The sequence below is a fragment of the Dromiciops gliroides genome, chromosome 3 (assembly GCF_019393635.1).
Source record: "Dromiciops gliroides isolate mDroGli1 chromosome 3, mDroGli1.pri, whole genome shotgun sequence".
Lineage (NCBI taxonomy): Eukaryota > Metazoa > Chordata > Mammalia > Microbiotheria > Microbiotheriidae > Dromiciops > Dromiciops gliroides.
Window position 1 is genome coordinate 617,113,727 of NC_057863.1, and position 17,769 is coordinate 617,131,495.

The window sequence follows — 17,769 nt, forward strand, 5'->3', positions numbered from 1 at the left end:
TCTGACATTCTATGTTCTAAAGCCCCTCCCAGCTCTGACATTCTGGGTTCCAAGGGATCTCCTACCTCTGACATCCTGTGTTCTAAGAACTGTCTCAGCTCTGACATTCTGTGTTCTAAGGGTCCTCCCGGCTCTAACATTCTATATTCTAAGGCCCCTCCCAGCTCTGATATTCTCCCTACTAACAGCTTTTCCAGATCTAACAGAAACCTGTCACTGACCAACCTTAGGACCTTAGATGACTCATTCCCTTCTCCGGAGTTCAGTTTTCTCCTTTAAAGGGAGCTCTCAGTCTTTTGGAAATGCCACATGCTGGAACAACGTCCAGGAACTTTCCAACACCAAGCAGGGCAGTTTCTGTGGTTGGTGTTTCAGGAGTGAGGAGTTTCCCCAAAATGCAAGGGGGGAGGGGCAGGTTCAGAAGGGAGGGAAGTAGAGGAGGGCAGGAGGCACAGGAAGCACCCAACCACAGCTGGGGACGCCTTATCCCAAACCACAGTAGCATCCAGGGCTTTTGGTTTCCTCCCAGTAGGTCCCCAGGGTCCCCCCTGCCCCATCGCCCCTTTTCTGTTCATGGCTCATCTCCTCCGAACCAGACCACCAGCTCCCAAGAGGCAGGGATTGGATCTTGTGAGGGAGGGCAGTGTACAATCTTGGAAAGAGAGTCAGACAAGGAAGTCATGGTTCTCAGAGCCCTTCTGGTCAACTCCCTCAGAGGAGGAAACTGAGGCTCACAGAGGTAGCTCCTACTCAGTGTTACCCAGGAAGCCTCAGAACCTCAGTCCTCTGCTTCTAGAGCTTGTGATCATTGCAGACATAGATAGACAGATAGATGATAGAGAGAGAGAGAAACAGATGGAAGATAGAGAGATAGAAAGATGATAGATGATAAAGAGAGAAACAGATGAGAGAGAGAGGAGCTTTTCTAGATCAAAGGGGAAGATATAAGAGATTTATAGATATGCATATATCTATAGCTAGAACTATTCTAGATCAAAGGGCCAGAGTCCAAGAACTAGAAGAAAGCTCAGAAGCCATCTAGTCCAGCCCCCTCATCTTACAGATGGGAAAACTAAGGCCCACAGAGGGAAAGAAGCTATCACAGAGTCACCTTGCCAGCATCACCACCCACTGCCCCCATTTCTATAGCTCTTTACAATGGACAGAGCCCTTTCCTCACAACTACCCCGTGAAGTAGGCTGGGAAGGATCATTAGTGATCCCATTTTACAGATGAGAAAACTGAAGCGCAGAAACACTATGTGATTTTCCCCAGGGTCAAACAGCTAGTACGTGCTGAATACAGTCTCTCCCAGCTCCAAGGCCGGGCCTCTTGTTCTCCTTGGGGGTACCATGCTGAGGCAAAGGCATCAGAAAACAAAGCGGGCATCATGGGGGACTTTCTCCCCTTTCTCCAGAGCAGGAGTGCCCTAAACCAAGCCCAGGGGTCTGGTGTCCAAGGGATGGGTCCATTCACCTCTGGGAAGTTATCCCACCTGGCACAAATGAATGCCCCATCTGAGACAAAGACGAAAGATTGAGGGAGATCCCTCTCTCCTGCTTTGTTGCTGAGGATGTCTGTGGAGCAGATACTGCCCTATACCTCCATCCGTACCCCTACGTGTACCCCACAGAGAATCCTGGGATCACAGATTTATAGCTAGAAGCGACCTGAAAAGCCATATAAGGCCAAATCTCTCATTTTACAGACAAGGAAACTGAGGCCCACAAAGATGCCCAAAGTCACACCAAGTGGCAAAATAAGCATTTGAACCCCCAGCCCTTAGACTCCAAATATAGCACTCTTCCTTCTGTATCCCTTGGCCCCTCATGTAAGAAATGAGAGGGGGACAGAGCTGGGGTAGCATAGGGAGAAAAGCCCCAGCCCTGGAATCAAGGAATCTAGGTTCAAATCCCCACTCTAACACTGACAACACGTGTGACCTTGGTCAAGTCATTACCTCCCCGAGCCTCACTTTCTCCATCTTAGAACTGAAGAAGCTGGACTAGGTAGCTAGTTCCTGAGATCCTCCCACCTGGGTTCAGATCTCAGCTCTCCCCCTCACTAGCAGAGAGGCTTCAAAGAAATCTCTTTTCTCAGTTTCAGCTTTCTCATCTAACAGCTAGGTGGCTCAGTGCATAGAGCACCAGCTCTAGATTCAGGAGGACCTGAGTTCAAATCTGACCTCAGACACTTGACACTTACCAGCTGTGTGACCCTGGAAAAGTCACTTAACCCCAATTGCCTCACCAAAAAAAAAAGAGAGAGAGAGAGAGAAATGAGAAGGGAATGAGCTCCAAGATCCCAGCCAGCTCAGGAGACTAGGAGGCGTCCAACGCTGGGAAGAGTAAAGGAGATATTACTGGGAGCCAGGAGACCTTTCCTACATCTGTAAATATTCTATCCCTGAGATCTTAGCCCAAACTGTGGAACCTCAGAGTCGGCAAGGCATACGATGTCTCATACAAGCCTCAGTTCCCTCATCTGTAACCTGGACTACAGGGAGCCAAAAGCCTCTTGCAATCCACGCGTCCTAGAGTCCTGCAGACTGGGGAATGGAGATGGGGCCAAAGTCCAGACCCCTTCATCCTCCAACAGCAGACACCAGGAATCCCCCTTATCCAGAACTGGGTCTAGGTCTAGGTGAGCCTTGGGTGTGACTGCCCCCTACAGGCTCTGAGCTTTTACTATAACCCATGCAGCTTGACTTCTCACAAAATAAACCCCTAAGGGTGATGGTTGGGGGGGGGGTGTCTGGCATTTAAAATTCTCTTCATATATACATGCATTTACATACACACATATATATGTATATGTTTACCTCTCTCTACACATATGTATATGTGCACATATATGTTTTTATATATCTGCATAGCCACGTATACACATGAACATACACGTGTATTTATTAAAAGTCCCATGATAAAGCATCCGTCATCACACAACCCTGCAGATTACCCTCGGCAGCTGCCTACCTAACCTGCCTCTATACTGGGCTTGGGACCCACCCTCCAAAGCCCTGAAACAACCTGAGGGTGGGGATACAGATTCACAGAAGAAATGCAGCTAGGTGGCACAGTAGATAGAGCACTGGACCTGGAGTCAGGAAGACCCGAGTTCAAATCCACCCTGAGTAAGTCACTCTGCCTCTGCCTGCCTCAGTTCCCTCATCTGTAAAACAGGAATAATATCCATTACCTCCCAGGGGTTGCTGTGCAGATAAAATAGGACAGGGATTTATAAAACACTTGGCAAACTATAAAGCGCTATATAAATGTCCAGGGGGAGGGCTGATGATGGGTGGGGGACAATACCTTACAATCGTATTTCTGCTTCAGGTCCTGCATGTCTCTCCCCCCAACTCTTAAAGCCAAGATGTCCCTCTTAGTCCTGGCGTATCTCTCCTTTAGCCTAGACAGATCTGGAGAAAGCTGGAGCCCCCAAAGCAGGTAGGCGGGCAGGCAGGCGGGTAGGCAGGCGGGCAGGCAGGCAGGCAGGCGGACGGGCAGGCAGGCAGACGGGCAGGCAGCGGGCGGAAGGAAAGCAGGTGGAAGGAGCAGGCAGGAGAGGAAGGACACAAAAACACAAACAAGAGGGAAGAGAAAAGAAACTCAGGTAAAGCAGCAGACGAGAGGCCAGGAGACACTCAGAGGGACCAGGATGCCTGGGGGAGGGGGGCCCTGAAGATAGCTGAAGCTCCTCCCTCAGGGAGGACTGGGGCAATCCACCTATGGACAGACAGCTGTGGAACCCAAGGGCTGGGAATCTACTGGTGCCCTGAGAAGTGAGCTGAATTTACAAACTCCCTTGGGGTGATAGGAAGAGGGATCAGCTTCCCCCACTGCTTGCAAGACATAAGGAAGGCCTTGCCAGGGGAAACCTTAGCACTCAATAGGTCTTACACTCTGTAAAGGTTTGCTAAATGGATGAAATGAGTAAAGAAATATATGAATAAATGCAATGAATGGATATATGAACAAATGAACGAACAAATGAACAAATAAAAAAATGAATAAATGAACAAACGAATGAAAATAGGGAGTCCATGACTGATGGATGAATGGATGGATGAAAGGATGAAGGAATGAATGAACAAATGAATGAAGAGTAAATGGAAATATGAATGGAGTCAATAGCTGATGAATGGGTGAATGGAAGGATGGATGGATGGATGGATGGATAGATGGATGGATGGATGGGTGGGTGAAAGCATGCGGGAATGATGTGAATAAATGAATTAAGTGGGATCATAAAGTATTCCTTACTCATTTCATATGGTGGAAAGTATCCAGGAATCATGTAGCCTCCAGATAAAAATATTGATGTTTGGATTATATTCCTATTAACTAGAGAACAGGCTTATACAAAAAAATGAAAGCCTTCCTAGGTCCTCATCACCATTCTGAGATGTCATAAGGAGAAATGATCTGTGATCTCTAAGGTTCCTCCCAGCTCTGACATCCTGTGTTCTAAGGCTCTCCCAGCTCTGACATCCTGTGTTCTAAGGGCCCTCCCAGCTCTGACATTCTGTGTTCTAAGGGCCCTCCCAGCTCTGACATACTGTGTTCTAAGGGATCTCCCAGCTCTGAAATTCTGTGTTCTAAGGGACCTCCCTGCTCTGACATTCTGTGTTCTAAGAGCCCTCCCAGCTCTGTTTTATTACCTGTGTCCAGTTGCTAACACCAGAATCCTAATAGGGCCTATGTCACAAGTTTGGTCCCCATCTCTTGAGCACAAGACTTACTATTAAATCCTTAATGCAAGTCAACTGTCTCACAAAATGACTTAGCTATAAAGGGAAAGGCCAAGGGAGTACCTCATCCTATGTATCAGAAAAAGATCTCAAAGCATACATAGGCCTGTAATGTCCCTCTTCACAGAGAAAAGATAGCACATGACTTGCTGTCTGCATGTTATTTGTAAAAGGATTCTCTCTCCACATATATATGTATATATGCATATGTATGTATGCACATACATAAATGTAGATATACACCTGAATATAACTACACGTGTTATATAGTATGTACATGTATGTATGCATGTGTATATGGTATATATTATATAGTTTTCTATATTTAGCAGAGGGATCTATATACACAAATATATGCATATAGATATACATACAGAGATTTCCCTATACTAAAATGTGAGTCATGTCAATGGGCATTTTATTAAGCACCATTTATTAAGCATCCTAGCCTATGGGCCAGACACTGTGCTAAGAGCTGAGGACCCAAAGAAAGGTTAAAAAAAAAAAACAGCATCTAGGGCAGCTAGGTGGCGCGGTGGATAGAGCACCAGCCTTGGATTCAGGAGGACATGAGTTCAAATCCAGCCTCAGACACTTTACACTTACTAGCTATGTGACCCTAGGCCAGTCACTTAACCCCAACTGCCTCACAAAAAAAACACAACAGTGTCTGCCCTCAAGGAGCTTATAGTCAAAATCAGAGAGACAACATGCCAACAGCCATGCACAAACAAGATCTGGGCAGGGTAGACTGCAGGTAACCCCCTAGGGAAGGCAGTGATATTGAGGACCAGGAAAGCAGGGCTTTTGGCTGCAACTGGAAGGAAGTCAGGAGGCAGAGACAGGGAAGGAGCCAGTGAAATGAGCCAAAGGCTGCCTCTATCTCATCTCAGTTCTGTGTGTCATCGGGCACTGAGCCCCCGAGGTTAAATCAAACTGAATTCTTCAGGGATGAGTTTGTCCCCTCCTGGCCCCTAGTCCTGCCCCGCCCCCCCCTTGGGGCTCTCTGTTTATCTTCCCTTACCTGGGACTCCAAGAAAAAGGACAGTGCCAGATGGAAACAGCCTCCCAACACTCCCAGAGGTGGAGCAGCCCCCAGTCCCTGGGATACCATGATGTCCCAAGGTCTGGCCCTTTCTGATTCCAAGTGAAGGCAGGGTCCCCAGCACACAGAGAAAGGAGGGTAATATCCAGCTCTGCCCCTCACCTAAGAGCCCTTGGGGCTGTGGCTGAACTCCTCCAGCCCCGGTTTCTTCTCCTTTTTAAATAAGAAACAGAGGCAGGACCAAAGATGGAGCCAGAAGGGTCCTTGGAGGAAGTGCCATCTGGCCTCCCTACACTTTACAATTGAGGAAACTCAGGCTCAGGAAATGTAAGTGACTTGCCTAAGGTCACACAGAGAGTGGCAAAGGTGGAGCTGAGGGGATGGGAGTGAACTGAATCTTCTAAGTGATGTCTTTCTCTAAGGCAGGACACACAACAGACAGCCAAGCAGGACACAGGGATCAGAGCATGCAGCAGCTCCACTGGACAAGCCCGTTTCATGCAACAAGGGATCTCAAAGCACCAAACAGCCGTGCCCCCATCTGTAAACACTCCATAGCCCCCTGGAGGTTGTTTTTTCAGTGAGACATCCCATCCCAAGAAACAGACTGAGGTTGTAGGGAGGAAGCAGGGTTTGAAGTCACTTTTGTACACGCCAAAGGGCATTTGGTTTGCCAACTGAGAGATTCCAAACCCTCCCCATCACCCACCACCACCAAGTGAGTAAATGCAGGGCACCGAGTGGTAGAATCACAGAGAAACGGCCTGAGGCCCTCAGACCCCCACATCCCAAATCCAGTGTCTTCATGCCAATTCTTTGGCTAGGGAAGAGAAAGGCCGCTCTTCATGGAGGAGGCAGGGGGGAACGGATTGGGTGATGGCTAGAGGAACAGGGAAAGGCCTGACATCGAGATTGGTCACTCGCTCCAAGCAGAAGGACCGGCAGGACCTTGTCTTCCCTAAAGAAATGGGGAGGGGCGGCTAGGTGGCACAGTGGGTAGAGCACTGGCCCTAGATTCAGGAGGACCTGAGTTCAAATCCAGCCTCAGACACTTGACACTTACTAGCTGTGTGACCCTGGGCAAGTCACTTAACCCCAATTGCCTCACACACAAAAAAAAGAAAAAGAAAAAAAGAAATGGGCAACTCCCCTCCTGAATGAAATCCAGAAGAGCTGTGTCCGGTGGCCTCTGAGCATCCCCTCCATTCCCTCCAACTTCAACGTCCTCCCACCTCCACCCCACCAACCTATGCCCGAGCTCATCAACCCAGAATCAAAACTCACCTCCCCCAGAAGCCCTCTTGGATGAGCCCGTCAGCACAGGCCCCCAGTGTTGCTTCTCCCTACCCCCCCCACCTCAATCCCAGCAACTATGCAGATTTAATTAAATTTTGTTTGTTTGGGATATATATTGAAATCCTGGCACTGCCACTCCTCCACTCCAACTACCAACCACCCTGGCTTCCTTAAGTCCTCACTAAAATCCTACCTCCACGGACAATACACGTCAGCTCTCTGGGCTAAGGTTTATTTCCATGTAAAATGGAGATGATAATAGGACCCACTTCCCAGGGCTCTTGTGAGGTTGAAATGAGATAAGGTGTTTTATAAAATGCTCTTCAAGTACTTACTATTGCTTCTCTGACAGAATTCAGTATCCTCAGAACACACTTGGAGCCCTGAATTCAGCTCTAGGCATTATACTTCAGGACAGAAAGATGACCTACACTGTGTCCAAAGGTAGGCAAATGGAATACTGAGAGGCCTTGAGATGATACTACAAAAGAATTCTTTAAAGAGTCTGGGGTGCTTAGCCTAGAGAATAGAAGAAGGAGAAGAAAGAGGAGAAGGAGGAGGAGAAGGAGAAGGAGAAGGAGAAGGAGAAGGAGAAGGAGAAGGAGAAGGAGAAGGAGAAGGAGAAGGAGAAGGAGAAGGAGAAGGAGAAGGAGAAGGAGAAGGAGAAGGAGAAGGAGAAGGAGAAGGAGAAGGAGAAGGAGAAGGAGAAGGAGAAGGAGAAGGAGGAGAAGGAGAAGGAGGAGAAGGAGAAGGAGAAGGAGAAGGAGAAGGAGAAGAAGAGGAGGAGAATGGAAGACTTAGGGTTGGTTGGGGGATGGAGAAGGGGCATGGATATGACCACTGTTTCCAAGGATTTAATGGTTGTGGTTGGGCAAAGGGATTAGCGTTATTCTGCTCATCCCCAGAAGGCAGAACAAGGAACAATGGGAGAACAGAATGGCACATTGGAAAGGGCATGGAATTCAAAAGTCGGATGATCTGGGTTCAAATCTCACCTCTGCTGTTTATTGCATCGCCTTGGACAAGTCCCTCAACCTCCCTGAGTTTTTTCCCCTCATATGTAAAATGAGGGCCCTGAATAGGATGGCTTCCAAGTCTACTAGACAAGAGACACTCTGAGGGACAAGTCAGCTTGGGAAAAAGGAGGAAGTATTGTCCTGGAGACAGCTATAAATCTACATTCAATGCTCCATGTCTGAGTTACAGGGAGACAAGTCTATAATTACTAAATTTCATTTGGATGGTGGTGAATCATTAATAGAGGTCTTCAGGAAAGGCTATGATCCCTTACTGGAGACGTTATAGAGGGCTCTTGATTGGGGATGGGTTGGGCTAAATGCCTTCTGAGGTCCCATTGAAGCTAGGCCCCAGTAACTGTTTCTTCAGAACTTATAACCCCTAGTTAGGAGCTCAGAACATATGGGAAAGGAACAAAGATGAGACCTGGGGTTTCATTGATATAGAGAAATCCAGATAAGAAGACTCCCTCAGGGGCAGCTAGGTGGCGCAGTGGATAAAGCACCAGCCCTGGATTCAGGAGGACCTGAGTTCAAATCCAACCTCGGACACTTGACACTTACTAGCTGTGTGACCCTGGGCAAATCACTTAACCCTCATCACCCTGAAAAAAAAAAAAAACAACCAAACCGGAAAAAAAAAAAAACAAACAAACAAATAAAAAAAAAAAAAGACTCCCTCTAGCAAATGGCACATTCTCTCCAATTTATAGTTTTAGAGAGCCACCAAGAGTATAAACAGTTAAGTGACTTGCCCAGGATCTCACAGCCAATGTGAGTTTAAGGCATGATATGAACCCTCAGGATAAAGTAGATGCTTAATAAATCATTTATTCACTAAGGCAGGAAAGTCACTATCATTATAACAGGGTCACAAGGTTAGAAGGAAGGGAGCAGGCAATGACACTGAAGTGACTGAATTGAGCTCTACTCTGAGAGGTTGACTGAGGCAAGGAATGAGCCCCAGGAAAGTTTCCAAAAATCCATGGAGACTCAACTTTTGGGGGACATGAGACTATTTTTCAACTACAAATAAGGGGGTGAGGGGACAGGAACTAGTTTGGAAATAAGGGTGGTATTATGGAAAAAACAATGGCTTAGAATTCAGAAGAGCTGGGTTCCAATCTCACTCTTTCTCTAAATAGCTGAGAGGCAAATGAAGTACAGTGGGAAAAATATACTGGACCTGGGTTCAAATCCTGCCTCTGGCACTTACTAACTGAGTAACCTGGAGCAAGTCACTTATCACCCCTTAAACCTCAGTTCTATTAAAAAAAAAAGGGGGGGTTGGGTTAGATGGTTCCTTCCATCTCTAAATTCCATTCATGACCTTGGACAGTTACTGCCCTACTCTGGACTTCAATTTTCTCATCTATAAAATGATGAGGTTGGCTTCAATGATTCCTACCAACATCCACCCCCACCTCCCATGATTTAGGTTGGCTGGGCATGTCTTGGGCATGACTATGACAGAGCCTAGAATGGGAAGAGTCCTGAGAGGTCATGACTAAATGACCCACTCATTGGATTAACAGCCACTCATTTGGTAGATGGGGAAACCAATCAGCCAAATCTATTGGTGGGGAACCCTTGTCCTAGAGAGGAGGCAGTGAGGGGCAACAGAAGGAGCACTGAGTCTGCCATCAGACGTCCCAGTTTCAAATCTTGACTCACTTGCTTAGTGCCTGTGTGACCTTAGGCAAGTCATTTAACTCTCCTTGTGACTCCATTTCCTCTTCTAGGAACTGAAGGAGTTGAATTCTCTAATCTCTAAAGTTCCCTCCAATCCCCCAGGTTCTGAGGCTATATTCTCTAATGTCCTTTCCCCCACTGAGATCCTGCGGGTAATAGAGCTGACCTTTGTTGGTGTTGTTTTAGTCATGCCTGATTCTCCATGACCCCATCTGGGGTTTTCTTGGCAAAGATACCAGAGTGATTTGCCATTTCCATCTACAGATAAGGAAACTGAAGCAAACAGGATAAAGTGACTTGCCCAGGGTCACACAGCTAATAAGTGTCTGAGACCAGATTTGAATTCAGATTTTCCTAACTCCAGACCCAGAACTCTACATCCACTGCACCAACCAGTTTCCTAACAGGGCTGACCTAGGAGAGGGTTAAGGCCGTGCATGTAAGGAGTCAAGCAGTGAGCATCTGTAACATCTCTAACCATATTTTAATGCCAACTAGATATGATTTGGGAACTAAGCGCTGTTGGTGTATAGAAAGTATTCTCCACGGGAATAACTATCTTTATTTAACCAGTAGATATGATCTGGGGACTCTAAGCTGTTGGTGCAGGGAGGAGCTCACCATGGGAATTATTAAAAGAAGGCCCCAGGGGGCAGCTAGGTGGCGCAGTGGATAAAGCACTGGCCCTGGATTCAGGAGTACCTGAGTTCAAATCCGGCCTCAGACACTTGACACTTACTAGCTGTGTGACCCTGGGCAAGTCACTTAACCCCCACTGCCCAGCAAAAAAAAAAAAAAAAAAAAAAAAGAAGGCCCCAGTGTCCTCATTGGTGCTTGCCTTACCTGGACCTCACTATTTAGGGTAGGGCCCACCCATGCTTCCCTTCCCTACTTCTCCACCCCAAAGGCAGCCTCGGGGCCTTGGGCACACTCTCCACTCCTCCTGCTCCAGTCCAAAGCAAACCAGTTCTGCCATTATTCCTGAAAGGGGTGTGTCCATCTATTGCCCAGTGGCCTCCCTCACCATCCAAATCACTTTGCCCTAAGTCCCTAGCGGGTATGCTTTCTCTCCATTGGGATATAAGTCACTTAACATATAGTAAGTCTTTCATCAATCTAAAGGCTTCTTCACTCATTCCCTTATTCATTCATACAAGTTCCTGCTCCTCCTGGTGCCAGCCCCAACCTCTCCCCCCTTGCCCTCCACACCACTTCCCCTACCTTGGGCTGGAAAGACACCCGGTGCTTGGTGGGCTCCACTTCCGGTTTAACCTCTTCCTCCCCGGAGTCTTCGCTGTAGCTCTCGAACTCACTAGAGCTCCAGCCTAGGTCTTCTGACTCCCGCGGGCCCCCTTCCCGGTGCACATTCTCATAAATCAGGCTCCTCTCTGACCCTGAAAGCCAACAGAGAATGAACAAGGCAGGGGTGAGCATGGCTGAGGAGCCTGGGGTTTGGAAATCTTGAAGTGGGCACCTAAAACCAGGAATTTTCAGAGTGTCAGAGTATTCATTAGAACTGAGAGGCTCTAGTGGCAGAGGGACTCACAAAGGCAGTTTCACTTTCACCCCTTCACTTTACAAATGAGGAAACTGAGGACAAAAGAACTTGTGACTTATTCAAGGTAACAAAGATCGTGTCAGAGTAGGATTCAAACCCAGACTTTGGAATCAATTCTCTTTCCACTGCATCAAACCTCTCCGCCTCTTGTTTTTGAAATGAGGACACTGAGGCACAGAGAGACCAAGGGATTTGTCCAGGGAAGGACAACTAGTCAGTTGTCAACCTGGGACTCAAACCCAGGGCACCAGCTTCCCAGCCCAGCTCTCCTCCCACTAGGTTATAATGCCTCCAGCTTGAGCAGACCAAACCAGGAGCTCCCAACCAGGGTTCTCAGAGACATACAAGAATAAAAGCAGAGAGAGCTCTAAATGTGAGTTAAAAGAGCTAACATGAGGGGCAGATGGTTGGCACAGTGGATAAAGCACCAGCCCTAGATTCAGGAGGACCTGAGTTCAAATCTGACCTCAGACATTTGACACTTACTAGCTATGTGACCCTGAGCAAGTTACTTAATCCTCATTGCCCTGTCCAAAAAAAAAAAAAAAAAAAAAAAAAAGAACCGGCAGGATTCAGTAGAAACAGCAGTGAGGCAGCTAGGTGGCACAGTGGATAAAGCACTAGCCTTGGATTCAGGAGTACCTGAGTTCAAATCCAGCCTCAGACACTTGACAATTACTAGCTGTGTGACCCTGGGCAAGTCACTTAACCCCCATTGCCCCCCCCCAAAAAAAAAGAAAAAAAAAAGAAACAGCAGTGGATTTGAAGTCAGAGCACCCAGGTTCAAATCTCCCTTCTGTTACTTTCTTGTTTGACCTCTCTGAGCCTGTTTCCTGAAATGTGGAATGAGGGGCTGGATTAAACGACCTCCAAGATGCCTCCTTACTGCTCAATCTCTGAACCTATAAGACCTGGGTTCAAATCCCAGTTTTGATACCTATGAGTTAGGTACTCTCTCTCTAAGCCTCCTCATTCATCCTCATCTGAGCTGAGGATGATAAATAGTATTTGCCTGGTGCAATAAATGCTTTATCTCTCCATCTATCTACATCTCACTAGTTGAGAGAAAAGCATTTGGCAAATATTAGTCACTATGATTTTAAAAGGATATCCCTACAAAATTAGCAAGCATTAGAAACCAGATGGTCTGAGAAGTTAGGTAGCAAAGTGGAATCAGGAAGTCTCATCTTCCTGAGTTCAAATCTAGCTTCAGACACTTACTAGCTGTGTGACCCTGGGCAAGTCACTTGACTCTGCCTCGGTTTCCTCACCTGTAAAATGAGCTGGAGAAGGAAATGGCAAAAACCACTCTAGGATCTTTACCAAGAAAACCCCAAATGGGCTCAGGAAGAGTCAGAGATGACCAAAAAATGACTGAACAACAAGGAGAGCAGATAGTCGCTTGCTGAGCCCAAAATCAACCCTTTCCCCCAAATACAGTCTCATTTTTAAATTTTCAAATGAGGTAATATGTGTAAAACACTTAGCACAGTGCTTGGCACACAGTAGGTGTTATATAAATGCTTATTATTATTGTTTTCATTATTAATTATTATCATCATCTTTATTATTATTTTATTTTTTTTTACTGAAGCATGTGAGAACACACTTGGCTATATGGAAGTCCCCAGCAGGGGGAGCTCCTACCCCAACACCCTCAAGCCTGTTCTCTTATCCCAGAACAGGATCTATGGCCAAGATCCTCAACTCTTCCAGACAGCTTTTTTCTTTCTTTTTTTTTTTTTTGGGTGGGGAATGTGAGGCAGTTGGGGTTAAGTGACTTGCCCAAGGTCACACAGATAGTGTCAAGTGTCTGAGGCCAGATTTGAATTCAGGTCCTCCTGACTCACAGGGCCAGTGCTCTATCCACTGCACCACCTACCTGCCCCCAGCCAGCTTTTTTCACTGGGAGATCCCACTAGGGCGGGAGCAGGGAAGAGAAAAGAAACACTAGAGATGATAAATACCCACAAACGTCCATGAAGATGAAGAAGGAGACTCCCCTTCCCACTATTCTCCCCACCCCTACCAACCAGGGAACCAAAATGTCATAAGGTTTTTTTAAGAGTTAGTAGGGGGGGCAGCTAGGTGGCACAATGGATAGAGCATAGGCCCTGGAGTCAGGAGGACCTGAGTTCAAATCCGGCCTCAGACACTTAACACTTACTAGCTGTGTGACCCTGGGCAAGTCACTTAACCCCAATTGCCTCACTAAAAAAAAAAAAAAAAGAGTTAGTAGGGGAGGCAGCCAGATGGTGCAGTGGATAAAAGCACCGGCCCTGGATTCAGGAGGATCTGAGTTCAAATCTGACCTCAAACACTTCACATTTACTAGCTGTGTCACCCTGGGCAAGTCACTTAACCCTCATTGCCCTGCAAAAAAAAAAAAAAAAAGAGCTAGTAGGGTAACTGGAAAATAATAAAATACTTTTTTGATTTTTTTAAAAAGAGCTAGTAGGGACCTTAGCAAACACGTGGTTCAACATGACCATTTTACAGATAAGGAAACTGAGGCCCAGAGAGGCCAAAAGATTTTCACAAGGTCATGCAGTAAGTTGGTGGCAGAGCTGGAAAGGACCTTAGAACATGGAATGGTAGAGCTTAGGAATCATTTAGTAAAAACTTCAAATTTTACAGATAAAGAAACTGTTATCTAAGGGAAGTGACTTGTCTAATATCACATGGCAAGTCAGGAGCAAAGCCAGGATTTGAATCAGGCCTCCTGACTTCTAAGTATTTTTTCCACCATATATCCTTCAAGTACCAAATCAAGTCCCACCTTCTACAGGTAGCTTTTCCCAATCCCCCTTAATTCTAGTACCCATCCTCTGTTTTTCTTTTTTTTTTTTTTTTGCAGGGCAATGAGGGTTAAATGACTTGCCCAGGGTCACACAGCTAGTAAGTGTCAAGTGTCTGAGGTCACATTTGAACTCAGGTCTTCCTGAATCCAGAGCCAGTGTTTTATCCACTGCGCCACCTAGCTGCCCCCATCCTGTTATTTCTAATTCATCCTGTCTATATCTTTCTTGTACATGGTCCTTTGCACATTGTCTCCTCCATTAGATTGTAAGCTCCCCAAGAGCAGACACTGTCTTTTATCTTTCTTTGTATCTCTGGTGCTTAGCAGATAGTAGGTTCTTAAGAAATGGTTATTAATCAATCAGCTCAAATTTCTGGAAAAAGAGAATTGTTCCTAGAGAAATGCAGGCTTTAGGTCTGTTGATTTGATGGAATGCTAACAGTGATGAGCACCTGCTCATGCCCAGAGCCATTTTTGGCTTCCCTTCCTTTGTAGGCATTTGGAAAAAAGTGATCAGTAAGAGCCAGCATGGGTTCAATCAAGGATAGGGAATACCAGACTCATCTTATTTCCCTGTCAGATTGCTACAGACATAGGATTAGAGCTATAGAGCTGGGAGGCACCTCAGATGCCACCTAGTGCAACATTCCTCATTTTACAGAAGAGGAACTCACACCTAAGAGGTTAAAAGACTTGCTTACTTAAGGTCACACAGGTAGTCAGTATCAGAGCTGGGATTTGAAGGTACTCAGACCCTCTGATTTCAGATATGGTACTCGTTATATTTTATGGTTAAGGGACACAGTAGATAGAGCCCTGAATTCAAAGTCGGGAAAACCTGAGTTAAAAACCCTCACCTCAGTCTGCCTCAGTTTCCTCATCTATAAAATGGAGATAATCGTAGTGCCTACCTCTTATCAGGGTTGTTGTGAGAATTAAATAAGATAATATTTGTGAAGCATTTGGCAAATTTTAAAGTGCATATCATTGTTAGCTATTATTATTATTATTACTATTCTGCCTCTTCAAAGTTTTCCTGGGACTTTTTAGCAAAGCATTTCACAAAGTCTGTCATGGACTATTCTGCTGGATAAGGTAGAGAAAGAAGGTCTAGAAAAAGAAGATAGTTCAGTAGATTCAGAAATGGTCCAAGGGGTGAGGGGGGCCACATGGGGGACCCAGAGTCTGGTCACTGATCTGTTGGTGTCACTTTGGAGGGAGGTCTCTTGTGAAGTGTCCCAAAGAGCTTTCCTTTGACTAGTCTTAGTAAACACTTGGGGGATGCTGACCATATTTATGGATGACACAAACTGGGTAAGACTAACAGGAATGTCCACTAACTGCTGAGACAACAGATTAAAGATCCAAAAATACTGCAGAAGGCTTAAATATAGAGTCAAGAAGGAAAGAAGGAGGGAGGGAAGGAGGAAGGGAAGAGAGAAAGAAGGAAGGAGGGAAGGAGGAAAAGAGGGAAGGAAAGAGGGAAAGAAGGAAGGAGGGAAGGAGGAAAAGAGGGAAGGAGGGAAAGGAGAGAAGGAGGGAGGGAGGGAAAGAGGAAGGAAAGAAGGAAGGGAGGGAGGGAGGGAGGAAGGAAGGAAGGAAGGAAGGAAGGAAGGAAGGAAGGAAGGAAGGAAGGAAGGAAGGAAGGAAGGAAGGAAGGAAGGGAAGGAGGAAGGAAGGAAGGGAAGGAGGAAGGAGGGAAGGGAAGGAGGAAGGGAGGAAGGGAGGGAGGGAGGGAGGGAGGGAGGAAGGAAGGAAGGGAGGGAGGGGGAAGGGAGGAAGGGAGGTAGAGAGGAAGGAAGTCAAATCCTGGTTCTGCTCCTTATTACCTATGTGACCTCAAGCAAATCATCTCCCCTCCCTGTTCTTTTGTTTCCTGATCCATAAAATGGGGCTGTTGGAGTAGGTACCTCCATGGTCCCTTCCAGCTCTAAACCCTATGATCCTATTAAAGACAGGAAGGGAAGGGGAAGGAATGCACATTTATATGGCCCTTACTGGCTGCTAAGCACTTTATAATTAATTTCTTTGATCTTCACAACGGCCCTGGGTGTTAGGGACTATTATTATCAATCCCATTTCACATTTGAGCAAACTGAGGCAAACAGAGTTAAGTGACTTTCCAAAGGTCACATAGCTAGTAAGTGTCTGAGGCCAAATTTGAACTCAGGCCTTCCTGACTTCAGGCCCAGAACCCAGCACCTCGGGGCTTTTGTTGTTTCTTTAAAAACAAGGAGAGTAGGGGCGGCTAGGTGGCGCAGTGGATAGAGCACCGGCCCTGGATTCAGGAGTACCTGAGTTCAAATCCGGCCTCAGACACTTAACACTTACTAGCTGTGTGACCCTGGGCAAGTCACTTAATCCCCATTGCCCCACAAAAAACAAACAAAACAAAACAAAAAAACAAGGAGAGTGGGGGCAGCTAGATGGCACAGCGGATAGAGCACCCACCCTGGAGTCAAGAGTACCTGAGTTCAAATCCGGCCTCAGACACTTAACACTTACTAGCTGTGTGACCCTGGGCAAGTCACTTAACCCCAAATGCCTCACTAAAAAACAACAACAACAACAAAAAAAAAAAAAACCAAGGAGAGTGGGGGCAGCTAGGTGGCACAGTAGATAGAGAGCCGGCTCTGGATTCAGGAGGACCTGAGCTCAAATTCGGCCTTAGACACTTAGCTTTGTGACCCTGGGCAAGTCACTTAACCCCAATTGCCTCACCAAAAAAAAAAAAAAAAAAGGAGAGTAAACTTATGAAGTCTATGGAATTAAATATAACTTGATCATGTTAAGAAAAGTTTAGCTCACAGTTATGCAAATTATTTCTCATCAAAATGGGGATTTGTTCCTTCAGTGAGCTTTCATATCTTACCTTTAACGAATTCCAACAATGAAGCATTCACCCTGGCCACTACCATCTGACCGTACTGAGGAACCCTGGGCCTTGTCATCTTCCCTAATGCTAGACCTTGAGGGATTGCTGGACCATCCAACTGCCCCTCTAGTAGTTACAAGCTGAACCCTCTGGTATGTGCGAGGACCACCTGGATTTTCCATTTGTATCCCAGCACACGGCACACTAAAGTAAGCCAACTAATAAATTCATTTTTCATTCATTCATTCACATTCCTGGTAGGCTCTGTGTGTGTGTATTTGTGTGTGTGTGTGTGTGTGCGCGCACGCGCGCGTGTGTTGGGGGTGGGAGTGGGGGTATGGGTTGTGTGGGTGTAAGGGTGTGTGGGTATATGTGTGGGGGTGGGGGTGGAGGTATGGGGGTAGAGATGTGGAGGGGTGGGGGAGGGATGGGGGGTGTTGTACGTGGGGGGCAGAAGAGGTGTGGACAGATCAGAGACAGATAGAGAGATGACACGCAGGCAAAGAGAAGATACTGGAAACCTGAAATATGATAGTGTTTGTGAGAAGACAGGATGGTGCAATCAGAAAACTTTTGCTCAGATCGCAAGGACCCATTTTCCAGTGCCTCAATATTAAAGCCCTGCCTATCCATCCCAGAGGGTTCCAAGAACGAGAGCTTCTCTTCCCAGCCCTCCACTAGCCATGGGGCCTAAATGGGCAGCCTTCCTCGCCCTTCTGGTCCAGAAAGGAAAA

The 17,769-nt window shown here is 46.5% G+C and overlaps 1 protein-coding gene across 5 annotated transcripts in view; it reads right to left on the reverse strand.

The window, feature by feature from the left end:
• The window catches only part of ARHGEF10L (Rho guanine nucleotide exchange factor 10 like), a 237,951-nt gene that overhangs the window by 121,528 nt on the left and 98,654 nt on the right, over positions 1–17,769 (reverse strand). For 3 of the 5 annotated variants that reach the window (XM_043997669.1, XM_043997666.1, XM_043997668.1), the window contains exons 7-8: positions 11,024–11,196; positions 3,315–3,431 (exon numbers count right to left, since the gene is read on the reverse strand). In XM_043997669.1, the coding sequence (XP_043853604.1) occupies positions 3,315–3,431; positions 11,024–11,196 (290 nt within the window). The remainder of the gene's footprint in view (positions 1–3,314; positions 3,432–11,023; positions 11,197–17,769) is intronic. The other 2 variants (XM_043997671.1, XM_043997670.1) reach the window with 1 other exon arrangement.